Source organism: Lepisma saccharinum, chromosome 13 (assembly GCF_977018435.1).
Source record: "Lepisma saccharinum chromosome 13, izLepSacc3.1, whole genome shotgun sequence".
Lineage (NCBI taxonomy): Eukaryota > Metazoa > Arthropoda > Insecta > Zygentoma > Lepismatidae > Lepisma > Lepisma saccharinum.
In genome coordinates, this window is record NC_139241.1 from 64,839,935 (window position 1) to 64,866,139 (window position 26,205).

The window sequence follows — 26,205 nt, forward strand, 5'->3', positions numbered from 1 at the left end:
GGAAAAAAAGCCCTAATTATAACACACAAAACAGCACACATAATGCCATTTAGATATCTAGGTTCTCAGTTTTATTGCGGCTGACTGTACACATCAGAAACTTTTGCTGTGGAAAGAGAATAGAACCATTTATAGACATGATCGATTGAATCCCTAAGGATAGCAGAGAATATCTTGTACTTACCAGGCGTCCCTGCGATGTCTAGGGCAGTGGCTTTGAGGACTCTCCCGAACTCCCCTTCCCCAAGGGTTTGGTCTATCACCAGGCGGCTTCGAGGGAACTCCCACTTCTTGTCAGGCTAAAAGACAGAAGATTTAGGATTAGCTGTTTTATAAACGGTTCTCTTTAAGACAAACATTGCGTAAAGTGAGTCAAGCTGTTGTTGAATCTTAGTAAATTGATTCCTTAGATCTGTGATTTATGGATCTTCTCAAACGATTCGTTCAATTGCATCGATATTTGATCCATGATTCTCCTGTCAAACAATTCGTACAGTTAAATCGTCTCTGATTCATTTTTCTCTGGTCAAATGATGCGTTCAATTTAATCGGAATTTGGACAGTTATAGACTCCTCTGTAATATGATTCACTTAATTGTGTCAAACTATTGCCCTTTATTATTTTGCTATTACATTATTCTGCCTTGAGTGGTAAAAGAAAATTAAATATTTTACAGTACTTCTCATTCTCATATGAAGTTTAGTTCGATACCCTGTGTGGGTACATAGTGGTTCGGATCCCACTTTATACTGTAGTTGCAGTCCTGATTAGCCTTACTGTGCATAAAGTGAACTTAAAACACCAATCAAAATCATATAAAGTTTACATCCACAGTTGCGTCACACCCTTATCTGTGGTTGCGTGTAGACTTCAAATGACAATCACCGAAATCCCATTTCATCCTGGGTCTTATACAACCCAACCAAATACAAAGTACATTGGGTTGCATATGTTTCAGGAAACCTTCAAAATGATTCCTTTCTGTTCCCAGAAAATTCTCGCAGCGGAATACCCTTCCTTCACGTAAAACCACCCTTATTTGTGACTACAATGAATATACAAGGTGTCCCAGAATTATGTGAAAAAAATTTAACCCTTTATGAAAAATAATAACATGAGAGACCATAAAGCGATATTACGTAGTACGAAAAGTTCTCACTTGACAGGAAAAGCAGTGTTGCTAGGTTCCCAGTGATACACGATATCACGATTGGATAGGTGTGAAAATCATGGTGATTATGTAGGTATTTTCTGTATCTTATAAATTAATTAATTCCTAGCATTCCAATATTGGTCTTTTGATATTCCCTGCAATTTTTTTACAATGTTTTGTATTTTTGTACCAGGCTCAGGAACAGATTAAAATTATTCCTATGTACGTATAAGTGACACAAGAAGTTTACGAAGGTTTCGGATTCGAGAACTAGCCTGGACAATCCTTTCGGTAATTTCAGTTAATCATCATTTATCTTATGGTCGGTTAACACAGCACGCTACGGCGCTAGAGGTTCCGGGTTCGAATCCCGGCCTGTTCATAGCCGTTCATTCTGAGTGTCTCTTCATCATATCATAACTCATCGTCATCGTCGCGATTAGCCAAATATGTCAGAAATGCGAAGTAAAATAAACCAAACCAATCCATTAAAGAGCAGATCCCCGTGGCGAGTGGTTATCACATCGGGCTACTACGCCAGGGTCCCAAGTTCGAATCCCGGCCTGGGTATGGATGTTTGTGAGTGTCCTTACATCAATTTCATCATATCATCACTCATCCCCATCGTCGAAATTAGCCAAAAGTGGCACAAAAGCGAAGTAAAATAAAGCAAATCAAAATCAAATCACTCCATTAAAGAGGTAGAAAAGGATGTCAAATAGAGAAACAAAATACGAAGTAGACCTGCAGAGAATTTATGTAAATGGACTTTTCTCGTTATCTGTGACGTCATCAGATGCATTTTCTAGTCTTTGCACATGTTTCCAGTGCAGGCCTGTGTCGGACTCTTGCCGCCTGTTTCGCTAAACCTGTTCAAGTTGACTAAAACTTGTCTCAAGGTGACCGGAATTCCAAGACTGATCAGGAAACTCAGGCATCTCCCACACATATCCCTGGAGGAGTCGCTCGTGCGGAATTCGATTTGTTACAGAAGTCTGGGAGCGCTTGTCTTAGAATCCTCCCGCCACCGTCTGCAGAGAGTTTTGGTATTCGGGACAGGAAAGGAAGGAGCAAACTCTAAGACGCTTACCTTAATATCGTTAAGGCGAGGAGAAGTCCTTGTAAACTTCCTGGTTTCGCGGCTGCACCGAGTATCAAATTTCGAATGCTCAAGACCCCGGAACATCCACCCATCCGTATTGTGGTAGCTGTTCGTGATAGTTAAGACGCGAAATCTTGTAGCTACCTCTACTTCGAAGACCCATTTGAACCATGCTTTGTTCCTTGGACCTGTTTTAAATTTGAGGTTGAATTGCTTTATGTAATCCTCCCATGTGATTTTGTCTTCAAGGTTTAACATGTAGATCTATTCGAACACACTCGTTTTCTCTTTATTTGCAAGAACGTCGCATAAGATCATTAATGGATTGTGCTTCCTAGGGAGCTCCGTTTTGATCTTTTGTTTTTCCAAGTCTTGATTTTTGTAGTATTTTTTTCGCCTCTTCTTGAGACGTAGTTTCAACTATTAACATTTTATTGATGGGGCGAATGTGTATGCCTTTTCTGAAAGGGTTAGTTGTGTTTGTAAAAGTTTTCTGTGTTTGCTTTGCATCCTTATTTTTCTCCATGTCAGAAATGAACACAGTGTATTCACTGTTAACGGCAGCTTTTTGAATTTGCCCTGTTTTTCCGTTGTTCGCATTCTGAAGCGCTCCGCCTTTTATGCGTAGGTAGGTTTGGGGTTGTGGGTGGCCTTGGTTGGCTCTTTGAGTATTTTGCAATCAATGCTTAAAGATTTATTTTCACTAACTGCTTTCTAATGGACCTGGCTCATCTTCGCTACAATTTCAGAAATAGTTGCGGGTTTGTCTGCAGATATATTTTTATCCTTATACACTAATGTGTTCAATTTAAGGGCGAGCTTTACAAAAAGTCCCAGGTGGATTTCACTTGTTCGGCAGGTTTTCTAGGTCCATGTTCATGATGGAGTTCTCAGTCCTTTCTGTTGGTTCCATGTTCTGTTGGAGAGGGTTAGTGCCGTCTCCCCGGAGTCGGTTCTTCTTTTTTCTAGGATGTTCCATCGTTTCGGGAGATCTTTTTCTTCTATCTTTGACCATTACGGCGCCCCCTCTAGGGGCATATGCTGTTTTTGGTCACTCACTGTGATATTCAATGTCTATTTTCATTCTCAAAGATCAAAGAGACATGCTTGAGTCGGAAAGAGAAAAATAAGCTCTTACGGTCTCACAGCGAAAACATGGAAGGTGGGAGCTCACTTAGCACCGAATGCTTTCATGAAAAGCGGTGTAATATTACTTACCATTTATGTCCTGAACTGTAAGGTTCTGGCCTCTTATCTGTCGCTCATTCACACGCGTCATATAACACGCTCATATATTCAAAATATATAGGTGCGAATCGATTGATTTAATAATTTTTATGCTTTATTTTACATCGCCTTTTTGTGCCAATTTTGACTAATTTGCAAAGATGGGTATGAGTGATGACATGATAAAATTGATGAATGAACACTCACAAACATCCATGCTCAGTCCGGGATTCGAACCCGGGACCCCATGCCGACGTAGCGCAATGTGCTAACCACTTTCGCCACGGGGTCCGGATGGGTACGAATCGACACAAATCGCGGAGCTCACTCGCCCGTGACCTTACCCGATCGCGTTTTCTCTAAACGTCCGTGTATGTGCTATATCCAGGCCAGGCCGTGAGTAGTATAAAATACCCTACTACTGGGACGAGAAAGGAAGAGCCCCCTCCAAGCAGGTTTGGTTATACTTAAAACAAGCTCAACATGCCCATATGAGCTTCTTGCTCTAGTGTGGAACCCTGCATAATCCAAGATTTTTGTAAAAAATCCCTCATGGACTCCATGAGAAAGGAAGAGCCCCCCTCAGATTGATTTGCCCATACTTATAAAAGCTACTTCTGTGAGTTTATTGTCCATAAATTTGTTAAAAATATGCCCCTCTTGATATTTTTTTTGGCCACACTTAAAACTAGGCCATGATACACCTACACCCACACACACACACACATATTTACTTCTGGTTTAAGTTTAATTGGATACCAGGTTCAAATTGTATATTAAAACAATGTAATATGCAGAGACCCTCTAGAATTGCTCCGTGACTCTCTTATTTCTTACATCATAAACATATGATTTTTCACCTATGAGAATAACACTACATATGGTATCATCAGGTAATGCCTCATGGAATTCACAGATAATTTTAATGTTTGTTCTGTCATTCACCACAACCTGTTTTCTTTTTGAAGTGTTAATTACAAACATGGGTCTCTGTGCTTTGAATTCATCTGGAGTGTAATACATGTCAGTATTGCCTGTAGTGACCCTCTTGAAAGCCGAAAAGGCTTCATATAATTTGAGGAAATCATTCTTGGACATGTCTAAATTGTAATTTTCTCTAGGAAAGACCTCATTTCTGCCATTTTTAAGATATATGTTCTTGATGTTGCAGTTATCAAATTTACTTGAATTTTTTTCCTGATTGTTGTGTCTTCCAGTCTGAAACAGTACCACCACAAAATCAGGCATGTCGTATTGAATACTGGAGAATGAATTTGTAGCATCAAACTCATAATATGTACCAGATGCGGGCTTCTGTACACATTGATATGTATAAAATTGCAGAGGAACCTGTGGATTTTTTATTATATCAGCTTTGTATTTAAGAGCATAGCTGGCCTCATACTCAACAACAGGGATTCTTAACTCCATAGTCTGAATAAGGCACTTGCCTGCATCTGGTAGGGTATTAGGCAGAGCTTCCCCTGTAGGGTTTAATGTACTGTACCTCATCAGAGCATTGTTATCATTTGCAGCTCTTCTAAATGTAATTCTTAAACCACCCTTCCACATAATATCTTTGTAATCCGAGAAGAATCCTGGCAATAGGCGCATGGGGAACAGCACTGTGTGGTTCTTAGATAATATCTTATCACCAGCCTCAAATCCACCTATTTTGTAGTATGAAGCCTCGGTTTTGGATAATTTTAATGTAGCCAAAGCTGTGGAGGTAATGCCGGGATAATCCACTCTGTTTATAACAACGCCATGCTTTCTGATCTCAATTTCAGAGAATAGATGTGGCACAAAATTGTCTACAAGTCTTATATTTGAATTTGCCGGATAATCGCTACCATCGAGCTTTACAACATCAAATTTGATGTATAAATCTGCTCTGTGGGGGTGTATAAATCCATCCCCTACATCAAGATCAACCTCAACCTCTGTGTTGGGTTGATTTAAATTTGCAAATGTCCTCCTGTTTGGAGGGAATGACTGTAGCTCATAACTCTCAATATTTTCCATTTTCTTCTTGTATGTATTTTTATTTAAATATTAATCTCTATGATTGCAGTTGTTGTGGCTCCAGCAAAATCAACTAATTCTTCTTTTTCATTAGTGACCATCAATTCAATGTAATCTATTCTATTATGACACACAGGAAAATATAGTGTTGGTGATGGATTGTAGATGATTGGCTCCATGAATTCTGAATTAGGTTTGAATGTTGCAATGATGCCTGTTTGTTTGTGAGTGCCTATGCCTTTTGATTTGGTGATCATACCCTCGGCCACATTACAGTGAATATTCAGAGTCTCTATGGCTAAGAATTTAGGTATATTCATAGCAGTGTGTTTGATGGCCGCTTCAAGTTTTGTGTTGTTCTCAAAGCCTAACAGCTCTCCTATAGTACCCAGATCCACTGTTTCTGTAGCAGATACAATCTCTACTCTGTGAGTGACAGAATTTTGACTTAACACTACACCTCTGGGTAATTGAGCATTTAGAGTGGAGAGATTATACTGCCCTGGAGTGATGACAATTTTTTCATCCCCTACTGCAATTGTGTTGTTGTGGTGTGTAATATTGGGGATCAGGTACATGCCGTAAAATGCTCTGAGAGCTATTGTTTTGGGATACACTATGTCATCATGCAATTTGAGTTTCAATATTGAATTTTGGCTGGTGAGATGGAATACTCCCATGATGTTTCAGATACCACAAGGCCTTTTGAAAATCTTCAATTGATGGTTTATTTATTTGAGACATGTATCTAAGAACAGATAAACACAAATGTCCACAATTAACATCTTTGAAGTTTTGAACACGGGCATTATTGTAATAAAGATTAGCTGATTTTAGATATTTTACTAAATTTTCAGGCGGAACACCTCCAAATGAATCAAACACAAATGCCTCATTTTTTAAATATTTAAGATAACAGATCCAGTGAGTGCCCTGATTTTTGTACTTATCCAAATTAACAATGCCACACTCTTTGTTGAGTGGTTGTTCCGGTAAAGAATCAGACATGTACACACCTCTAAAATGTTTGATGCCCAATGGCTTGATTAAAGCTTCAATATCTTGGTTCGTAAGTGGCTCTTGTTTTTTTTAAACGTATTCATGGTTCTCTTAACACCTTTGCCTTGTTTCTCCATGGCCAGGTTATGGCGCCTCTGCTCATCTAATTCTGCCCTATTTTTCTTGGCATCTATTACTGTTTTTGCTATGGCAGCCGATCCCCCAGCCAAGCTCCCAACAGCCCCGAGAGCTGCTAAGATGGCAGGGATGGTAAATATGAATCCCCCCACATGTGATTTTTTTCTTGATTGCTGTAATTTTTTTAATTGGGGGGTACTAAGCAACAATTTCATCCCATGACCCTTGGCAATACAAGAGCTTTTCTTCTTGCGCTGCTTTTTGGTTAAAAGACTGTCAATAGGCCCAAGAGATTTGAGACCTGCATAAGGTATTTGATACATAACACCCTTGGCCTTCATTGTAGGTTTATTATATACATATTCACAACCCCCACCCCAGTTTTTGTTTGGTGCTCATAGCTATGGTGGTTCCCAATGCTGCTATTTTTTCACTCAAAGATGCATCTTTGCTTACAAACCTGCCAAATGCAGCCTCTTCTAATTTCTTGTCTGCAACATGTCTCTTGTCAAGATCAGAATGTGTGTTGTATGCTATGTCATGGTCTCTACAAGCAGCATCTAAAGGATTAACACCAGGATCCCCTCTGTTTAATCTATGATCCAATTTTGTGCCTGGACCACAATACTGATAGCCTGGAATGTGTAGTTCAAATGGCAGCTTGTTTATAATATCATTAACAAGCCCCCGACCCTCAGAAATATTCCAAAATTTAGGTGGTAGAGTATTAATAATTTTTATGAGATATCCAATCCCCTTAGTGTCATTCACTATAAAATTAGACAATTTTGTGCTTATCATGTCCATAATTCCAACCTTTTCATTGTAAAAATTGTGGTTCCCAGCATTTTCCTCCCCAGCAATTACCAATAACCTATCTACAAGTTTCCTGACATCATCAACCCACACAAATTCTTTAGGCAGGGTGTTGTATTGTTTGATCCCACTGCCAGTCTTAATTTGTGACCATATGGGCTTGATTAAATTGTTGTATTTTGCTCCACTGCTCGACTTGACTCTTTTTTGTGTGGGATCATTGTTCTGGTATAGAGCATCTGATTTTATTAATATTTCTTTGTAATATTCATAATCTTGATCTGTATAGCTGCCAGGCCTTTTCCGAGTCATCAGTTCCCACAATCCAGGTGTTCCGGGGTACTTAACAAAAGCACCTTTTTCTCCGAGACGAGATTCTGAATAAACAATCAGATCATCTCCCATAAATGTTACTCTGAAATTGCCAATTCTATGTATGATGCTGCCATCAAGCTCTGTGTCAGCATATAAGCCAAACACCTCATCTTTGTTGTCTTTAGGTGTGGTTAAATATTTTTGAGCAAGAAGACCCAATTCAATAGGATCCTGAGTAGCTTCAATTCTTCGAGGAGCAATAGGACTAGGTGTATGAATACTGGAAAGTGGGGTGAATGGATAATCTAATATGTTCCTAGCAGCTACAGGTACAAGCTCTGTGATCAAATCTTGATTTTGCTCTGTAACAGTTTTGATATTTTTACCTAAATTATTAATAGCATCAATTACAGGCTGTTCTGTTTGTTTGTGTTTTTCATAAATTCCTCGGTTCTCTGATTTCCATCCCTTAAATCTTTTTACAAGATAATCTCTTAACTTAAGATCATCAATAATTGGCCTTTTCATGGTTATTTATATACGTCTCAACGTCTAGAAAATTGTTGATTTTATTTCTATATTTGCCAGTATTAGGTGTTCTTGTCATATCAATTGTGACAAACCCATAACTATCCTGGTTCCAGCACATACTGCAAAACTTGGAAAAATCATTGTAGCTCAGGTCCCCACCTACATATTCATCATGTATGTGTTTGAGGTTGGTATGGTCTTGATGAAACACACATATAAAATTGCTGTTGTCTCGGATCAGTTGCTTCGGTATTTTTGAAAAAGTCTGTGCCAGGTAGAAGCAGTCAATGTTTTTGTGTCGGCCCTGTGTAAAGAAATTTCTAACCTTGTTTTGATTATCCAGTATAATATCATCAAACACAACAACAGAATTATCGAGACAGTCATGAAGTGGCTTAACATCTGGTTCAAAAGTGGCTATATCCAATCCATCATATAGCCTCATCAGTTGCTGATATTTTAATTGTTCCAAGCTCTTAGAGAAGACATACAAGTGCCTGTTTTTCCAGTCTAACCAGTTGGGTGCCAATAAAAAATTATCAACCATTAGTGTAGTTTTACCACAAGCAGATGGCCCAACAATAAGACACCTAATATTATCAGGCAGCAAGTTCCCATTTCTCTTATTCTGCTGTTCAGGCTCTGGCAGCCTTTTTATAACATCCCAGGTGTTCATATTATTATTTTGTTTGCATCGATCCAGCTGTTTTCCGGATGACCCAGCCATTTGACAAATAACTTGTTGCCTTTTCTGCGGATAATTTTTTCTATGAGATATGTGTCAGGCTGTTTAGTTTTGCTGAGCTCTTGTTCATAGAACCTGCCTTTGAGAATTTCTCCTCGGTGATCCTTTATTATATATGTGTTAAGGGTCCCGGGTTTAACCTGAACCACTGTAAATAATTCACTGCTCCAGTTTCTTGTAAAGCCTCTCTTGAATAAGTGCTTATATTTGCTTATTCTTACTTGATCACCCACCCTGTATTTGGCTTTTCTTGTTGTTGGCTGATATTTAGGATAATAAACAGTGCTGATCAATTTTTGCTCATCAGATGAAGTTACTTCAGAGGGTTTCATGTTGATTGTGGAATGGACCGAGTTGTTATATTTATGTAGAAGTTCTGGAAGAATATTAATCCATTTATAATTACCTTGAAGTGTAAATTGTTTATACATAAGATTTTTTAAGGTTCTGTTGAATCTCTCTACAATTGAGGCTTTGAGATCACTGTAACTCGAATAATGTTTTATTGCCTGGCTTTTAATAAATTGTTGAAACACTGAATTATAAAATTCTTTGCCATTATCTGTTTGCAAATAGCGCGGGGATCTTCCACTCTGATTGATGATTGTCCTGAGGGCTTCTGTAACACATTTTCCAGTTTTGGATTTGAGTGGCACAGCCCAGGCAAATTTTGAAAATGTGTCTATCACAGTGAGTAGATACTTGTAGCCCTTGTTGATTTTGTCTAAGTTTTTCAACTGTCCACTTGCCATTTCAATCAAGTCGCACTGCCATAAATCATCTATGCCCTTTGTAACTACTGGCAGTCTCTTATAATTACGTCTGGCTTGTCTGTGTAATTCATCAACAATAATTTTTCTAGACATAATATGTAAACAAGAATATTGCAACTATGGGGTATTCAGCAGCTGAGACTGAAGGATTTTCTAAATATAATTTGTCTCCAATTTGTATTTTAAATTCCAGAGAGCCATCATCTTCAGTATAGGCTGTTTCTAATGTATTGGGGTCTGTAAAATCCTCTAATTCTACACTGGTGATTTTCACTTTGTTCTCAGCATTTGTTATTGATAATGTAGGGTAGTGGTGTGCCTGTGGCTGATGCCAATATTTGATCTTGATTGGTCTCAATGTGCCCCCAACAAAAAACTGGTAATAAAATTGTGCAGGGGACAGCATATATATTTTGCCACCTGGTGTAAATGGAGAATCATATTCTCTGTTGGGGATGCTGTACAATTCAAGAATTACTGTATGTTTTGGATTCTCGATTATGCCTGTTATTTCCTTTTCTGCTGTGAGCAATCTGCTTGTTACAGATTCAAGGTGCTCATTGATGGTTCTAACAACATCATCATGGCCTGGCTTGATTTTTATGTCCACAACAAGTCTCTTGTATTGTTGCACAATTTCTTGTAGCTGGGTGGCAAAAACAGACAGGGCATTTGCTTGATTAGATTCCATGGTCCCTAGCTGTTGCTTGATATTAGCTACAATTTGTTGTAAATTTTCAACAACTGCCAATTTTGAATTTTGAGCAGTAAGATCATGGACCTGTCTTCTGATATCCTCAAACAGGGCATGCAGTTCATTAATATGTTGATTAGTTGGTAGAGTGGCCACTGTCTGAGTGAGTTGTTTGATCTCTGCTTGGATATTCTTGATATCTTCTGATTTCAATATGCGATTCACTGCCCTCTTTATATTTTTAAGTTCCTGTGATGTAGGCAAATTTGACACTGTATTTTGCAAAGATTCAAGTGCCAATTTCACATCATTTAATTCAGAAGCATGAGCCACATTTTGCATAGCATTTTGGAGCAGGGCTATATCTGCCTGAGAGGGTGTGGATTGTTGTAAAATTTCAAGTTTTGTTTGAATATCATCAATCAAGTGATGAAAATGAGATAGTTCAGATTCAGTGTTGAGGTTTTCAAGCTTTGTGATTTGTTGCTGGACACTAACAAGGGTATCTACAATCCCAGGCAATCGGGATTCTAGTACATTTGCCAAATCACTTTGCACTGCTGCTATTGTACCTTCAAGATGGGTTATGGAACTTTGAATTTTTCCAAAATCTTCATATGTTTCAAGTTGCAGCTTAATATTTGCAACACTCCGAGTTATTGCATTCAAAGCATCAGAAGATGGCAAGTTGTTCATAAAATTTTCAAGTGTCTCAATTTTTTCTTTAACCTCGGCTATGGCATTGTTCAGAGGGTCCAGATTAGGTATCTGGAGTGACTGAATCTGTTCTTTTAGAGTGGAAATCACAAGATCAAAATCTTCTTGTGATTTTATGCTTTTGACAATTGTTTGGAGCTGTGCCTGGACATTATTTATCTGCTCTTCCAATTGTTGTTTCAATTGCTCAGAGTTGGTGGCCTGGGTTTTAAATTTGGCTTGAAGAGCTGCTACAGCTTCTTCTAAACTTTGAAAATTATCTAATGTGGCAAGGTCAGTATATTTCTGAAGCAACAATTTGAGTTCAGAATCAATTTTAAGAAGAGGGTCCATGCATTGTGATTGCAAATTTGTAATTTCTAATTGAAGACTGGCATTGAGTGTTGTTTGTAAAGCTTGTAAATCACTTCTTAATTTCTTGACTCTGACATCAAGCATCAGAATCTCATCACTGTGATCTTCATGCCTTGTATGGCCAAATATATCATTAGGCATTTTGATTTATTGGTTATTTATTATAGAGTATCTGATTCTTAATTCTATAAAAAAAGGTATAAGTTTGTCATAGGATCCTGGGACCTCAATATATAAGCAGTCACCAGCAGAAACAGTATAAACAGTGCCAGAAATCATGTTTGAGTGCTTAATTCTGTAAATATTTTTCCCTACTGAAATCTTGACATTACCCTCAGGGGTTGTAATAAATTGCAATTGCCCACCTACAGGTAATTGGTAATGATTTAAATTATTGTTAAATATGTACAATGTTTTGCCTGTTTTATCATCAATATCTGTAAGTATGCTGTTCAGATGAATAATTAACAAAGCACTCAGTTTAGACAGCATATCAGGAGAGGCTTGTGGTGTTGGCAGCTCCATAATACCTTGTTTTTTGAACCCAAATAAGTTCATAGGCATGTTTATTTATTCCAAATCATGCTCTGTAATTGGGCATTGATTCCCATTTTTCAAATCACAATGACCCCATGGTAGAGTATGTATGCCACATGATAAAACACATCTCTTATCATCATGTGGGTCCAGAGCCACTTTTCTTACAATATTGCTAGTCAGGAAGTGATCTTTACTCTGAATTCTATTTTCTGATGTTCTAGTGGTGCTACATGATTTGATGCAATTTTTATAATCTTCAAATTGGAGCTCTTTTTCCACAGTTACTCTGCCAATGCCCTTGGCCTTTTTGACAACAGCACTACATGTTTTAAAACTGTACATCTTGGCACTTAACCCAGCAAATTCCACAATAACATCACCAAGTGTTTCATCTTTTAACTTGCCAGGCACCTTTTTGTTGTGGGGTTGAATCCTTGTATGTTCACTGGTGTCAAAGTATTGAAACAATTCAGGCTGGGACATATCTTGATAAACATCTTCTGTTTGAATATCAAGAACAAAACTATCCGTGTCCATGTACATCAATTTTACACTATCACCATAAAAAGGTTTCAACACATCATAATACAATGTTAACATATGTAATTTGGCCAATTCCAATATCACAGCCCCTACATAAATAGGTTTATCAAACTTGATCTTTGTTTTCTTCATGTTGAAAAGTGCCATATTTTCATCATAAATTCTTCTGTAATTGAAATTAGGCTTTGCAACCAATTTTTTGCTCAGGCTGGGGTCAGTAATTATTTTAACGTCGGTATGTTTTCTGACATTTTCAATTGTTTTGCCATACACTGAATTCACCATCAATTTAAACAAGCCCTTATCAAATTGGCTCTTTGCAGATGTTCGAAGATCCGTGTTTGTATCAATATATGGTTTCAACCATCTTGAGTGCCTGAATCTCAAGACTTTTCCAACTTTGGTTACTTGAACACCATGATGCATCAGGAACTGGAGGTTTTTGTAATATATGACATAACCCTGTTTTGGTTCCAGTGTCATCATGAGCTTCTTCTGTTTAGAGCCAGGTGAGCACTGAACCTCGGGAATTGGGGGCAGATCAGAAAATTTGTTGTGCAAATCATCAGGAATTGTCAGATCAACCTCTAAGAATAGGCCATAATCACTGTCATCAAAGTCCTGAAGATCTTCAATATTAAAATCTTCGACCCACTCAAGCTCTGCATATGGCAGTTTATCCATCATGGCGTGTCCATAGAGGCTGTTTGCATCCACATACAGTATATAATTTGATGGCAATTCTGGATTATAATCAGGCTTATATTTGTTATTTGCTCTGGCATATCTCTGAGAACATTGCACCATGCCTCCTCTTATACATTGCTCCATAAACAAGTACTTATCTTGATCTTGGATCAGATCCAATGGCTTTTTGGTGTTTAAAAACATTGCAGACCATGCTAGCCCCGGGGCACTGAAAAAATACACAGGGTCCAGTCCATAATTTTGCATAGAAGATTTTCTGAATGCCTGCATTATATCAGCTAAGAGAGTGACATCAAGTTTCAAATATCTCATGTGATAATCACGAAATGTCCGGCATTTTAAATTGTTCCACATCAACTGGGCATGGCGATAATCTTCATCAGTGATTCCAGATCCTCTGATTTTGCTGTAAAACTCTTCTTGTGGTGGCAGAGAACACTCATCAAATTTAGAAAAATCTGTAACATAATCATATGGATATACACCCTTCCGCCTAATTAATTTCAGGTCCTGATTTGGAAACAATGCACGTGTGATTTTGAATTGATCATCAGGTAATTGATTGGCAAGTGTACCCAGGCTAGCAGGTAAAAATCTGTAAGAATCAAGAAATCTTATGTGAAAAGAAACACCATTAACTTTAATTATCTTGCTAATAGATATATATTTCTCATCATTTTCAGCTAGAATATTTAAATTCTGCTTCTCAAACCCCTCGTACCTGATCAGATGATGAAAATCATAATTGGATGCTCCATGGCAAAATATGGGGACAAATCTTGGTCTCTTGATCTTAATATTACAGCTATTACACAGGGCCATTAAAAATTTACCATCTGTATGAGAATGATGATGTACCTTGATATTTGTATCTGAAAATTCAGAATCACATACCGGGCATTTTTCTGCATTGTTGAAATCCTCAATCTGCTTCTCTGTTAAAGGCAACATGGGCTTTGATTTTAATAAGATGTTAGATGCTATGTCACGGCACTCATTTTCTATTCTATGTGCAAATATTTTGATGGCATCTGGTCCCAAGTATGAATCTTCTTTAGTAACAACACCACCCTGTACAACCACATAACAAAAGCTGGAAGGCTCATGTAGCTGGTATGGTGTAAATGAGGATTCTTCAGGATCTGGATTGCAGAATGCAAGAGGTTTGAGGTTCGATTCAAAATCACAGAAAATATATGCTGGGTGTTCCGACCGGGCTTCAAACTTTTTGAATCCTGCTTTTTCACTTGGATTAGGCATCACCATATGAACAGGTTTATGGTTCCCACAGTATTTCAGATGCTCAATTAACTTGTTTTTAGCAATTTCGGCATTTTTTTCACGAACCCCTTTTATTATTTTTTGACCATCAAATACAGTCAAACATCTTCTGCACAACTTGAATATTGTCTTAGATTTGTCTAGTTGTGTTCTGACTAAGGCTTCAAGATTACGTATCAGAGTGTAATGATATTTGCCATCCCCTCCAATTAAGAGCAGATCAATCGGGAGAGCAGAATCATCATCAAATGTACTGATTCTGAGAGGTTCTATCGAGCAATTGCCAGTGGAACAAATAAATACATTAATAGATAATTGTTTGCCATTGATATGCCTGGCCTTTTCTTCAAATTTATCAATATTCTGAACAGACATTGGATATTCCAAACCCTTCATTGCATCGTCAAAAAGATGTTCATGCTGTTTGTAATAACTTATTCTCTCTGGATGATCTAAAACTGGATACAAAGCAGCTAAAATACACCACAAAAAGCATTTCTCATCATTATTTTTTATATTAACCACGGCTTGTTTGTTTTTAATATTGGCAGGTAAAGGCAGATATGTAGATCCTCGTAATGGGCAGAATTCAGAAATATTAACATATAACTTGTGTGGAGAGCCGCATAGGCTCCATCCACTCTCTTTTGCCGCAAATTCAGAGTGTTTAATATTCAATTGATCTATTAAACTGCTTATTATCTTGTCTGAATTTGCATTTGAATATACCGGTACAGTTTCTGTTATGTGGGGCTGCGTAAATTTTGTGCCATTTGGTTTCTTATATTGTGTATACAATTTGAGGGACAGCTTATAAGAGCCATTTTGTGCATTAAGAATTGCCTGCAGATCAGAATTTATACTGTTCAAAAAATTCTGAATGCCACATTTTGGCTCTGATATAAACCGATAATCCCTAAGTTGGGCATTAAAACTGCTATGGATGGGTTCATAGCGTGGCTGCTTTGCTGCTCTGGCAGCAAGAGGTGCTTCATGATTCCTTTTCAGACCAGATGTGGATGGTTGTGGGGGCAATATTGATGACTGTGCAGAGCAAGTATCTTTATGTTTATATCTGAAATATTCCATGTTATATTTTCTTTTGCATTTGGGGCATATTTTTGTGGGAGTTCTGTATTTGTTTGGGTTACAATTTCTTTGGTGTCTGGCCCAATTAGAGCTAAATATATTTTTATTGCATTGATTACAATATTTTTGATTCGGCATTTTTGTTGTTGTTTATTATATACAATTTCCTGGGTTTCAATTCAAAACTTTATGCTGGATCAGTTGGCTTCAGTACTGTGCTTTGTGTGTGTATGAGTGTATGTGTGTTTACACTTAATATTTTTGGCTTTGGTATTTATATACAATTTCTTGGGAATCAAGTCAAATCTCAATCCTGGATAAGTTGGGTTCGGTACAGACAAAAAAAAACTGCTTAGCTCTATGTCAATTAGTTCTTGATTCCCGAGCGGGAATATTAAATCCCACAGCGGGGCGAGAATCTGAAACCGCCCCGAATATTGATCGCACAACTCCGCGACGCGAGAATAAAACTGCCCGAGCGGGGAACTGGCCGTACCGTAGCCCCTCGGTGCGGGAATTTGAGGAACTCCCTCAAATATTGATCCGTACAGTGGAACTGGCCGTGGCACAAATCCTTTTTCCCCCCTCTTTCCCTCTTTTTGCCAAAAATTTGGCTTTTATGCTATCAATATTTATTGTTTCTATGACCTTACTTGGGTTATTCCGCCAAATTATATGCTTCAAGTCTCCTATACTTTGGTGGAGCCTGTTCAGGTTCTGCCCCCCACTAGTGGGTTCCACTGCCGATCCAGCAATGGTGAAGAATCTGCACTGTGCCCTGCCTTATATAGTCTTTTTGAACCATTCAATACCTTGCTTGCTTTAGCCGACGATCAAAAAACACCACATCAGCACATGATGCAATAGAAGTGAACCAGCACGGTGCGAGGAATTGCCCGATCAATAATATTTCCCAGCACCGTGCGAGGAACTCCCCCGGCAATTGATTTTCCAGCACCGTGCAGACAAGTTGAGAACCGCCCCGGGCAGAATTTTGAAATCTATACCTGCTAGGGCACTGTATCAGTTACTACACTTAAGATATCATATAATATCAAGAGGGGCATATTTTTAACAAATTTATGGACAACAATCTCACAGAAGTGCCTTTTATAAGTATAGGCAAATCAATTGCCGGGGGCTCTTCCTTTCTCATGGAGTCCATGAGGGATTTTTTACAAAAATCTTGGATTATGCAGGGTTCCACACTAGAGCAAGAAGCTCATATGGGCATGTTGAGCTTGTTTTAAGTATAGCCAAACCTGCTTGGAGGGGGCTCTTCCTTTCTCGTCCCAGTAGTAGGGTATTTTATACTACTGCCGTGGGAATTTAATTGTGCTTTTCCTTGTATTTAATCTAATTATATTCCCTCCTTACCGTAACGATTAGCTTATCGAGGTATTAAAAACCACATAAATGAACAAAATACAAATACGAAAGCTCGGCGACCAAGCGAGATAAATGTCGATACATGATATTGGCACTATTCCGGGTTCGAATTCCGGGCTGGGCCTCACCATTCATTTTCTTTTTCACCGCTTTTCTGCCACTTTTGGCTAATCGCGACGGTGGTGATGAGCAACGATTAGATTACATTTAGCAATGGCCACTCGTGTCCATGTCGGGGATCAACCCCTGAACCGTCGGCGGCAACATCGTGAGTCCAGAACTCATCGCGCAACCGAGATGACTTAACATAACACTAATAAAAAATAATTTACTCACGAGGGGGCGGGGGCTGGTGTCAATGGAGAGGAGGGTATCCTCCGACTGCACCTGGCTGGATATCATCAGCTGCTCTGAGCCTTGACCTCTGTCTATGTAGTCGGAGTGCGTAGCGGACAAGGACATCATGCTTCCCACGTACTTGCTGTCCCTGCGTCCTCCCTTCCCGAATTTCCTACGGGGGAAAAAGAGAACAATATTAAGTATCTACAACTCACAAATGTATTTGTCATAGTTATGTACATTGCTGATTTATCATCATCATGCGTATTTATACGAGGGTATGTCAATATGTAGGTCACAAGTGGCTACTCAAACCGTTTTATATTTACACCCCCCCTAATTTTTCAGCATAATCTACCAGTTCCGAGACACGCTCAACATAAAATATGCCAACAGTTCTCTGTATTATTATATATCATATTATTCCTTGTACTAAAGGTAAACCCACATTAAACTTTTTCGTTTTATGCATGATATAAAACGAAGTAGGGACATTTCACAAAAATTGATCTACTCCATGTAAGTTGCGAAATAAATTAATCTGAAAATTATTATTGTTTTTAACTGCATTAATGTTTTGGTGTTTGTGAATGTATATAATTCGCACATTTCACTAACAAAAAATATTAGCGTCTGGATCCTATATGCTTCACAGACAATTGAAGTCAAAATTTGCCACATTTTTAAAGCGTCACACACGTAAGACATTTTCGTCAATGCTTTTGATGCATTCAGGCTGTTCCATCATACTCATTTTTTTTCATTTGTTAGCAGGCATCACAAAGTACTTTATAAATCTATGAAATCAGTTCATTATGAATATTTTAATCAATCTCATGTCTAGACTCTTACATTTTACGTGTGAAATGTCACACACGTAACGCTGGAATGTCCCAGTAACGAAAATTTGAGGACACGGACCTTATAATTTTTACACGCAAGTTAAAACTGAACAACGTACCTCGCTCTCCAGAAAAGCATGGCCACTCCTCCGAGTGTCAGAAACACAAAGACTCCGAGGACCAAAAAGATGGCGCACCTTTGTCCGCACACGCTGGCATCCACTGCAAGGAGGCAAAACAGGCGTTAAAGTCACTTGAATTATATCCATGCGTTTACTATGTCTCAAGATATTTCTAAGGCAAAGTAGTTTACACATGAGAATCAGAAAGCAATACCGTTGACACACACATATATTTACTGATGTAGTAGTGGCAGCGTCATTTGCCTATATCATTGGGTTCCGGGTTCGATACACGGTGGTGGTTCGGATCCCATTTTAAACTGTAGGTTCAGTCCAGATCGCAGCCTTGTACACCCAACGGCGAAAGAAACAGTAGGCGAATTGTCCACCACCATTTTCATTCGGTCTCAATTGCACGATATGATGACAATGAATTGAAATAATGACTTCAATAAGCAAAGAACAATGCCTGCTTCGAACCAACATAGTTTCATTCCTTAAAACAACACAGTAATGAAAATAGCGGTGGACAATTTGCCTACCATTATCTTTGCCGTTGACTGTACAATGACAGACAGATTCACATTTAGGTGCTAGGTTGGTATGATTTATCTGGGGATGTGTGAGGACCTCCTCCTGAATGGATGCTATTCCGTTGCCGGCTCTAATTCAACTCTCCTACCCTCGTTCTTCCTTTTCCACCAAAACTACGATCATTCACCTCTCTACGACAACACCCTTACCACCTCGTTCTTCCTTTCCCACCATAAACTACGATCATTCACCTCTCTACGACAACATCCTTACCACCTCGTTCTTCCTTTTCCACCAAATACTACGATCATTCACCTCTCTACGACAACACCCTTACCACCTCGTTCTTCCTTTCCCACCATAAACTACGATCATTCACCTCTCTACGACAACATCCTTACCACCTCGTTCTTCCTTTTCCACCAAATACTACGATCATTCACCTCTCTACGACAACACCCTTACCATCTCGTTCTTCCTTTTCCACCAAAAACTACGATCATTCACCTCTCTACGACAGCACCCTTACCACCTCGTTCTTCCTTTTCCACCAAAACTACGATCATTCACCTCTCTACGTCAACACCCTTACCACCTCGTTCTTCCTTTTCCACCAAAAACTACGATCATTCACCTCTCTACGACAACACCCTTACCACCTCGTTCTTCCTTTTCCACCAAAAATAGGATCATTCACCTCTCTACGACAACACCCTTACCACATCTTGCACTCGCACCATTCCTCATTCTAGCTCGTGCTGACACTTACACTTCCTCGTTCCTCATTCTTTCCAAGCATGCTGCCACAAGATTAGCTTTTCTGTGCATAAAGCGAAAAGAAAACAAACAAATCAAAATGGAATAAAGAGCAAAGAGTTAGTGAAATTGTAGTGAGAGGTATAATATACGAAAATGATATTTACATTAAGTAAGAGAGGCTTGAGTGTTTACCAGTAGAACTAAGTCAAATATGAAGATGTTCAACTTCATGAGGCAAGCTTGAGACTGAACGATTGCATAAAAATTTGCTTTCAATATATGCAATTGTAATACGCACGTTAAGCTCAAATATGCATTTGCAAGCTACGTATATGCATTTCAAAACTTCACCAGAGTATCAAAAATAAAGTGAAATGAATTACCTACTGAAATCCGTTGAAAGCACATGCATTTTCACAAGAAAGAATGCAAATATGGCAAAATCCTCCCCCTAATGATCAGTTCTTCATTTTTACGGATTAACGTACTTCTTTACATTAATTCTTTTGTACAGTCACCGGCAATAGAAATGGGTCACCTAGGTCATGAAATACTCACTTCCCTGCAAGGCGTTACTGTCTGGCTGCCTTGGCTGAGACCATGGACGGAAGTGCGCATGCGCCAACTGGACGTGTTCATTGGCAAAATAGGGGTGACGGGACTTTGGTCAAGAAGCGGAATCCGTGAAAATGGTATGCTGTGGAAACAACAATGAAGTTTCAAGCGTAGTAACATCGCCTCCAAAATACGTAGAGATGTTTACGAATTATGTAAGGGTGCATAATGAAAAAATATCGATCCATATACTATATAAGCAGAATATATCAGGAAAGTCTTCATCACGTCACATTAGTAGATAAACTTGTTTGTAAACCAGTAACGTTTTTTTGATCATTCAATTAAATTGATCTCCTTAGTAAATATTATAATTAGCACAAATGTACACAACAGTAATCAGGATAGTATTTACTAATAATAGTATTACTATTATTATATATAGTAAACTATTATAAATATAATAAAGAAAATGTAGTAACTGAATGGTTTGTGGCATTGTGTATTATATCGAGGGTGTTTTGTAGAATGTGCAACAGGGACCAAAAGGACACAGTTTTCTTTGTTCCACTTCGAAACGGTTTGTTACGAATTATATGAGAAATCACAAACACAACACAGCAAGCAGTAATAAACATAACAAGCGAACCCATACAAGCAAAATGCCACAGGGTGGTTTGGTGAGTGTTCTACCTGCTTCCCCTCTTGCGTTTGGAATCGTACTTTTCCAGCTAGTTTCGTTTCTCTTGGCCGGACTGTATGTGTACTGCCGAACTCTACATTGAAAATTTGCTATTAAAATCCACTTCGAGTTATGCAACACGTATAATGCCTTGCAGGGAAGCTAGAATTTCAGTATCTAGATGTCCCATTCTTATTGCCGGTGACTGTACATATCGACCGAACTGTTACAGTGTTTTAGAAAGGGAGCCTGTAACACATTGCAGACTCCACCTCAGCGAAACCCAGTGACACCATCTAGCGGTCAGCGAGAGAACCTTGTACTAATTAGGGCTTAAGATATTAGCAGTGTTGAGGAAATTCGTGCGCAGGAACTATGGTAAAGTTAAGACCCATTATGTCGGAGGAATAACTTGGTTTTCAAGCGGAAGCCTCCGTTCTTTTCACAATATACGGCGCGGGCGGACACTCAAAGAACGACTTTCGGCGGCTGCCGCACTTAAAGACGCCATAAAGTGGCGCTGAAACAGGCCCGAGAAGGCTTCCCACGACAGGACCTTTGTGCAAAACTGTGGCTTACAGCCATGGTTGCCAACTCGACCGTTTTCTCTCCAAGCCCAGTAACTTTTTTCTTTTTGAGGGGGTGTACGGTTTTCTAACATACATAGCAATACATATTTTTTCCTTTGAAAATCTGTGTAGCCGTCTCAGTGGCCCAATAAGTTGAGTAGTCGACTCATGATTATGCTGAAAATGTTCTCATCCGCGTTGCATTGGCCTAAACTTGCAGAAAGGCGACGTCAAATACGAAAGATACAAATAGTGTTTCTTGTATGTACCCATTGATTGCATTGTAGAATTATTTTCCTGTAGTTTACGGTTATTGCAAGCATACGAAAACAGTTTTTCGTTGTGACGTTTCAGGAAAACACAGACATTTATTTTCATTTTGACTAAAGATACAGTTATAACAATGGTTAACAATTTTTTAAACAAAAAGAATCCGTTATATAATGGATGTTGTCAATGTTACATTGTTGTAATATACCAACTTAACTGTGAAAGGAAGCAGTCTGTTTTATTTTTATTTCAGATAAAAAAAATTGATCACATTATTTTTTATTTAGAATTGTGAATCCCAATATCATCAGGTAATTCAAAGTCATCATTATTTTCACAAAGTCCCTTGATGTTTTTTTTTCCTGTTACTTTACATTTTAAAGATGGTGGCTTACTCCACTTGTGAAAAAGAACACTCCATACTGGATCTATGTTACCATTTTCATTATTTAATTTATTCCAGTGTTCTTCTGCAATGAACGAAGCTTCCCAGACATTCAACTCTATGTTTCCCGTCAATCTTTTTAAAACCCTTTTCTTTTTAATCAAATGCTTCTCTTCGGATGTGAGCTGACAAACCTGTTCTTGGGTTTAGATTTATAATGTCCAAATCGTGTTCATGCCATCTTATTGCCATTTTCCTTGCTGTTTGTCCTACATAATCCTTTGAAAATGAACAACTTATATTATATATTCCTGTGGTTTCCACAATCTGGTAGAGAGTTTCTCATTTTGAATTCATTAAAGGATGAAGGGAGCGTGTGTTCTCCTGAAACGTCACAACGAAAAACTGTTTTCTTATGCTTGTAATAACCGTAAACTACAGGAAAATAATTCTGAAAGATACAAATCCAAAGAATTTTTTGAGTAAAACATATTTATAGTAAGCTGACTTTCATTTTGTGAGCATTTTATATTTTTGGTGCTGTACGACACCATGATTGATTTGGTTTTTTGCACTTCGCTTTTCTGCCACTTATGGCTAATCATGAAGATGAGTGATGATTTGATGAAAATGATGATTTGATATTTATAAAGAACATCCATGCCCAAACCGGCATACCAAATAAAGAAAGCTTTGTCATAGAGAAACTGCGACCAGTGGAAAAATTCCGACTGCATATTGGATATTGGAATTCAGCGTCAAATGGTTTATTAGCAAGACGCTGTCTTTTCCGTGTACCAAGAATCATTTTAACCACTGTAAGATATATATATCTCCGTTCTTAGGATTTGTCTTCTGCGATTATATACCGAGAGTCAAATCTAGGGATGTAGCCAACTTGAGAGTTGGCAACACTGACAATACAAGCGGCGGTATGTTCTTGCAAGACGCATGCCTGTATATATTAATCCTTTAACGTGGTTGGCTCGCCCTGCTGGTCGTGATTTCGCAGCGACGGGGACGCCCTCCCACGGAGAAACTAATCGGCATAAATCTGAACTACAGCTTCTTTATGGGGCACAGAAAACGCTAACGTTACCGGTTCTCCGCACCGTAGGGGAGGCTGTTTGCAAGCGGCCTTCCGCCATATTTTTTCGGATCTCTGAAATGTTATTTGATTCTTCACATCACCGGTAACCAAGTGGGGCAGCTTTAGTGTTGTAAATACGTATTACAATTATTACGTATGCATATATTGAATGGTTGTACTCGTATGTAAAAACAGGTGCTTTTGACTTCATAGGTTAAGGATGTCGTTTTTTGAGGGCTTTCTCTTCTTGTTTGTCGTTTATACTAATCATCGCGACGACTAAGATGAATGATGAACTTGTAAATTCAAAACACTTGACGCTAAACGATAAACGTAATTTTTACAAGTTAATTGTACTGTACAAAATCCTCCAATTAAAAGGCCTACAAAATCTCAATAACCAATTTCAACATCTTTCCGACTTTCACAGCCGCAACACAGATCGCGCGAATGGTCTCTGCTGTCCATTCGTCTCCACAAATCCAACTTTTATGAAAAACTCAAATTTGTACTGTACAGAGTCTGAAGCAGACCTTGCTAGAAGGTTGAAACGCTACGTTTAGTTTATGTTTTAAAATAAAATAAATTTCTGCCTTGGTCAGCACATTGAGTTTTTCATATCATGGAAACAAGGCTTAATGGTGTTATAACCAACTTTTATGCAAATTCTTTTACTGTTACCTCAGCAGGCATTTGGAACAAGTTGCCACCTGAAATTCATGTCTCTTCCTCAATTGTGTCGTTCAAAAAGCTGTTAAAAGTACATCTATTAAATAATGAAAATTAAAAATTTGACTTCCCAAACTAAGTAGCAGGTGCAGAGAATGACATGAAAGTAAGACACAGGAACAGAAATGATTACACATAATATTTTAGGTGAATTGTTATTAATGTAAACCGTTTTAGACTATGTATAAGCGTAATGTTATGCATTGGTTTATACGCGCACGTGTGAGTAAGAACGAATGTATGTGTGCGGAACATAAACTGTATATTTTTGTTGTATTTTTAAAGAGTCCGTGTCGTTTGCGCCGAGTCATTTGCGCGAGGGTTCTTATCGATTTCAAGACCTTCCTTGGTGGTGTTTCCCACAATCCGGAGTGTCATTACCGCCGCGAGCAGGTGTGTTTATGACGTTGCCCAGCTCAGCTGTGTTTATCTTCGATTGAAAAGGAAGGTGATTGGTAAATGAATGTAAGATGAAAGTATATATTCAGTATTTATGTAAAACTGAAACTTGAGAGAGACGACAAGATGGCTGAGAATATGGGAATGATAGAAACACCGCGTGCAATGCCTTCGAGCATTTGCATACCTACAAGGATTCAAATAACGTTTGTATTGTTGTTGTGCAAGTGTATCGAAATATTGTGTTTATATATAGGTAGCTATTACGTATATATTGTTTGCAAAAAATTACACTGTATTTATAATGTTTTTGACGATTTTATGTAGTGTATAATAATTAAGTGTAATAGACTGGCACATTTATGTTGCTTCCAAAGTGTACATTTACTTGTAGAATGCTTTCAATATTTTAACAATACTGTATTTACAATGTTTTTTGACGATTAACGATAAATGATTAATAGTTAATAGGCTGATACTGATTTATGTATTTTGTGTTGTGGAATAAAATTGATAGAAATAATCCTGTGTAACGTCTTTTGAAATAAGTAAAGAAAAGTCATATTTGATCTCTGTTAAAGGTTTAACATTTCAGTGTAAACACAGCTGTGCATCGTCATAAACACGCGTTTGATTTTATGTTTTAAGTCCACTTTATGCACTAAAACACATATGCCCATAAACACACGTGCGCGCGGCGGTAATGACACTCCGGATTGTGAGAAACCTACCAAGGAAGGTCTTGACATATGTCGCGACGGAAATGAACCGATAAGAACCCTCGGCGCAAATGACTCGGTGCAAACGACACGACACCTTTTTAAAAATTATTTTTTCTTTCTTATATTCTGTATTAGTAAATAGATGTGAGATAATGTCGAAGTAGATGGTTAAGTGGAAGAATATGAATGAATTAAAGCCTTAACTTCGCCCTGTATACAAAACCTAAATAATAAACCTGGAACATCTGGCTACGTAGTGCCACGTCCGTAGTGGAGTGGCTAGAGTAAGGTGCTACGAAGTGAGGTTCCAGGTCCCGATTTATTCTCCCATTTCGAAACTATTAGCGTCAAAACTTAGATTTTGCTCAGAGAACACAAACAGAAAGATGAAAGTTCAGGAAAATAAAGAAATAATCGAAATCAATCTCCCTTGGCTCATGATTTTTCAAAGTACTTACTTGGTTTTGGATTGATGATGGGATCCACTTTCGTTGTTGGTTCTTGTTGCAAGCCCTTGGCCTTTCTCTCCAGCCCTGCACCCTCCAAGGGCAGGTCGTCCCTTGGAGCCAGCTGAGGACCGCAGGAGCACGACGTCATGTCATCGCACCAGCAACTGTCGTGGCCTTTGAGGCCGCTAAAGACTGTCAGAGAAAGAGTTCGAGTGTTAGTGTCACGGTGAATGCGCTAAATGTCTTACGTGCTCATGGTAGAGTTTGAAAAATTATTTACGAGAAGATAAAAAATTAATATGAGGCCGAAAAAACATCATAGCAGAATATTTAGAAACATTTATTTAATCATAAGCATTTAAGGGTTCTCACTGACTTTCATAGGTGTCGCTAGATATCTTGTACAAGGACAGGCCATTGATAAAAAAATATCTATTATAAACCAATAAAAACAAACCAAATTTATTATTATTATAACCTTAGGAAGACTCTTCTAGACGATCCACCAGATGAGTTCCTCATTATTGTTTTTACATTTCATACAGTTACTGTACTGTAATGTCTAGTTATTCTTTTTTGTTATTAACTTTTGAACACCTCGTTGAAGAAACTCTAAAAG

At 38.3% G+C, this 26,205-nt stretch overlaps 1 protein-coding gene across 2 annotated transcripts in view; it reads right to left on the bottom strand.

Moving 5' to 3' along the window:
• Positions 1–26,205, bottom strand: part of Ret (protein kinase receptor Ret oncogene) — a 349,319-nt gene that overhangs the window by 78,842 nt on the left and 244,272 nt on the right. For both annotated transcript variants that reach the window (XM_083134370.1, XM_083134369.1), the window contains exons 9-12: positions 25,596–25,778; positions 18,441–18,543; positions 17,477–17,651; positions 185–299 (exon numbers count right to left, since the gene is read on the bottom strand). In XM_083134370.1, coding sequence (XP_082990496.1) covers positions 185–299; positions 17,477–17,651; positions 18,441–18,543; positions 25,596–25,778 — 576 coding nt within the window. The remainder of the gene's footprint in view (positions 1–184; positions 300–17,476; positions 17,652–18,440; positions 18,544–25,595; positions 25,779–26,205) is intronic.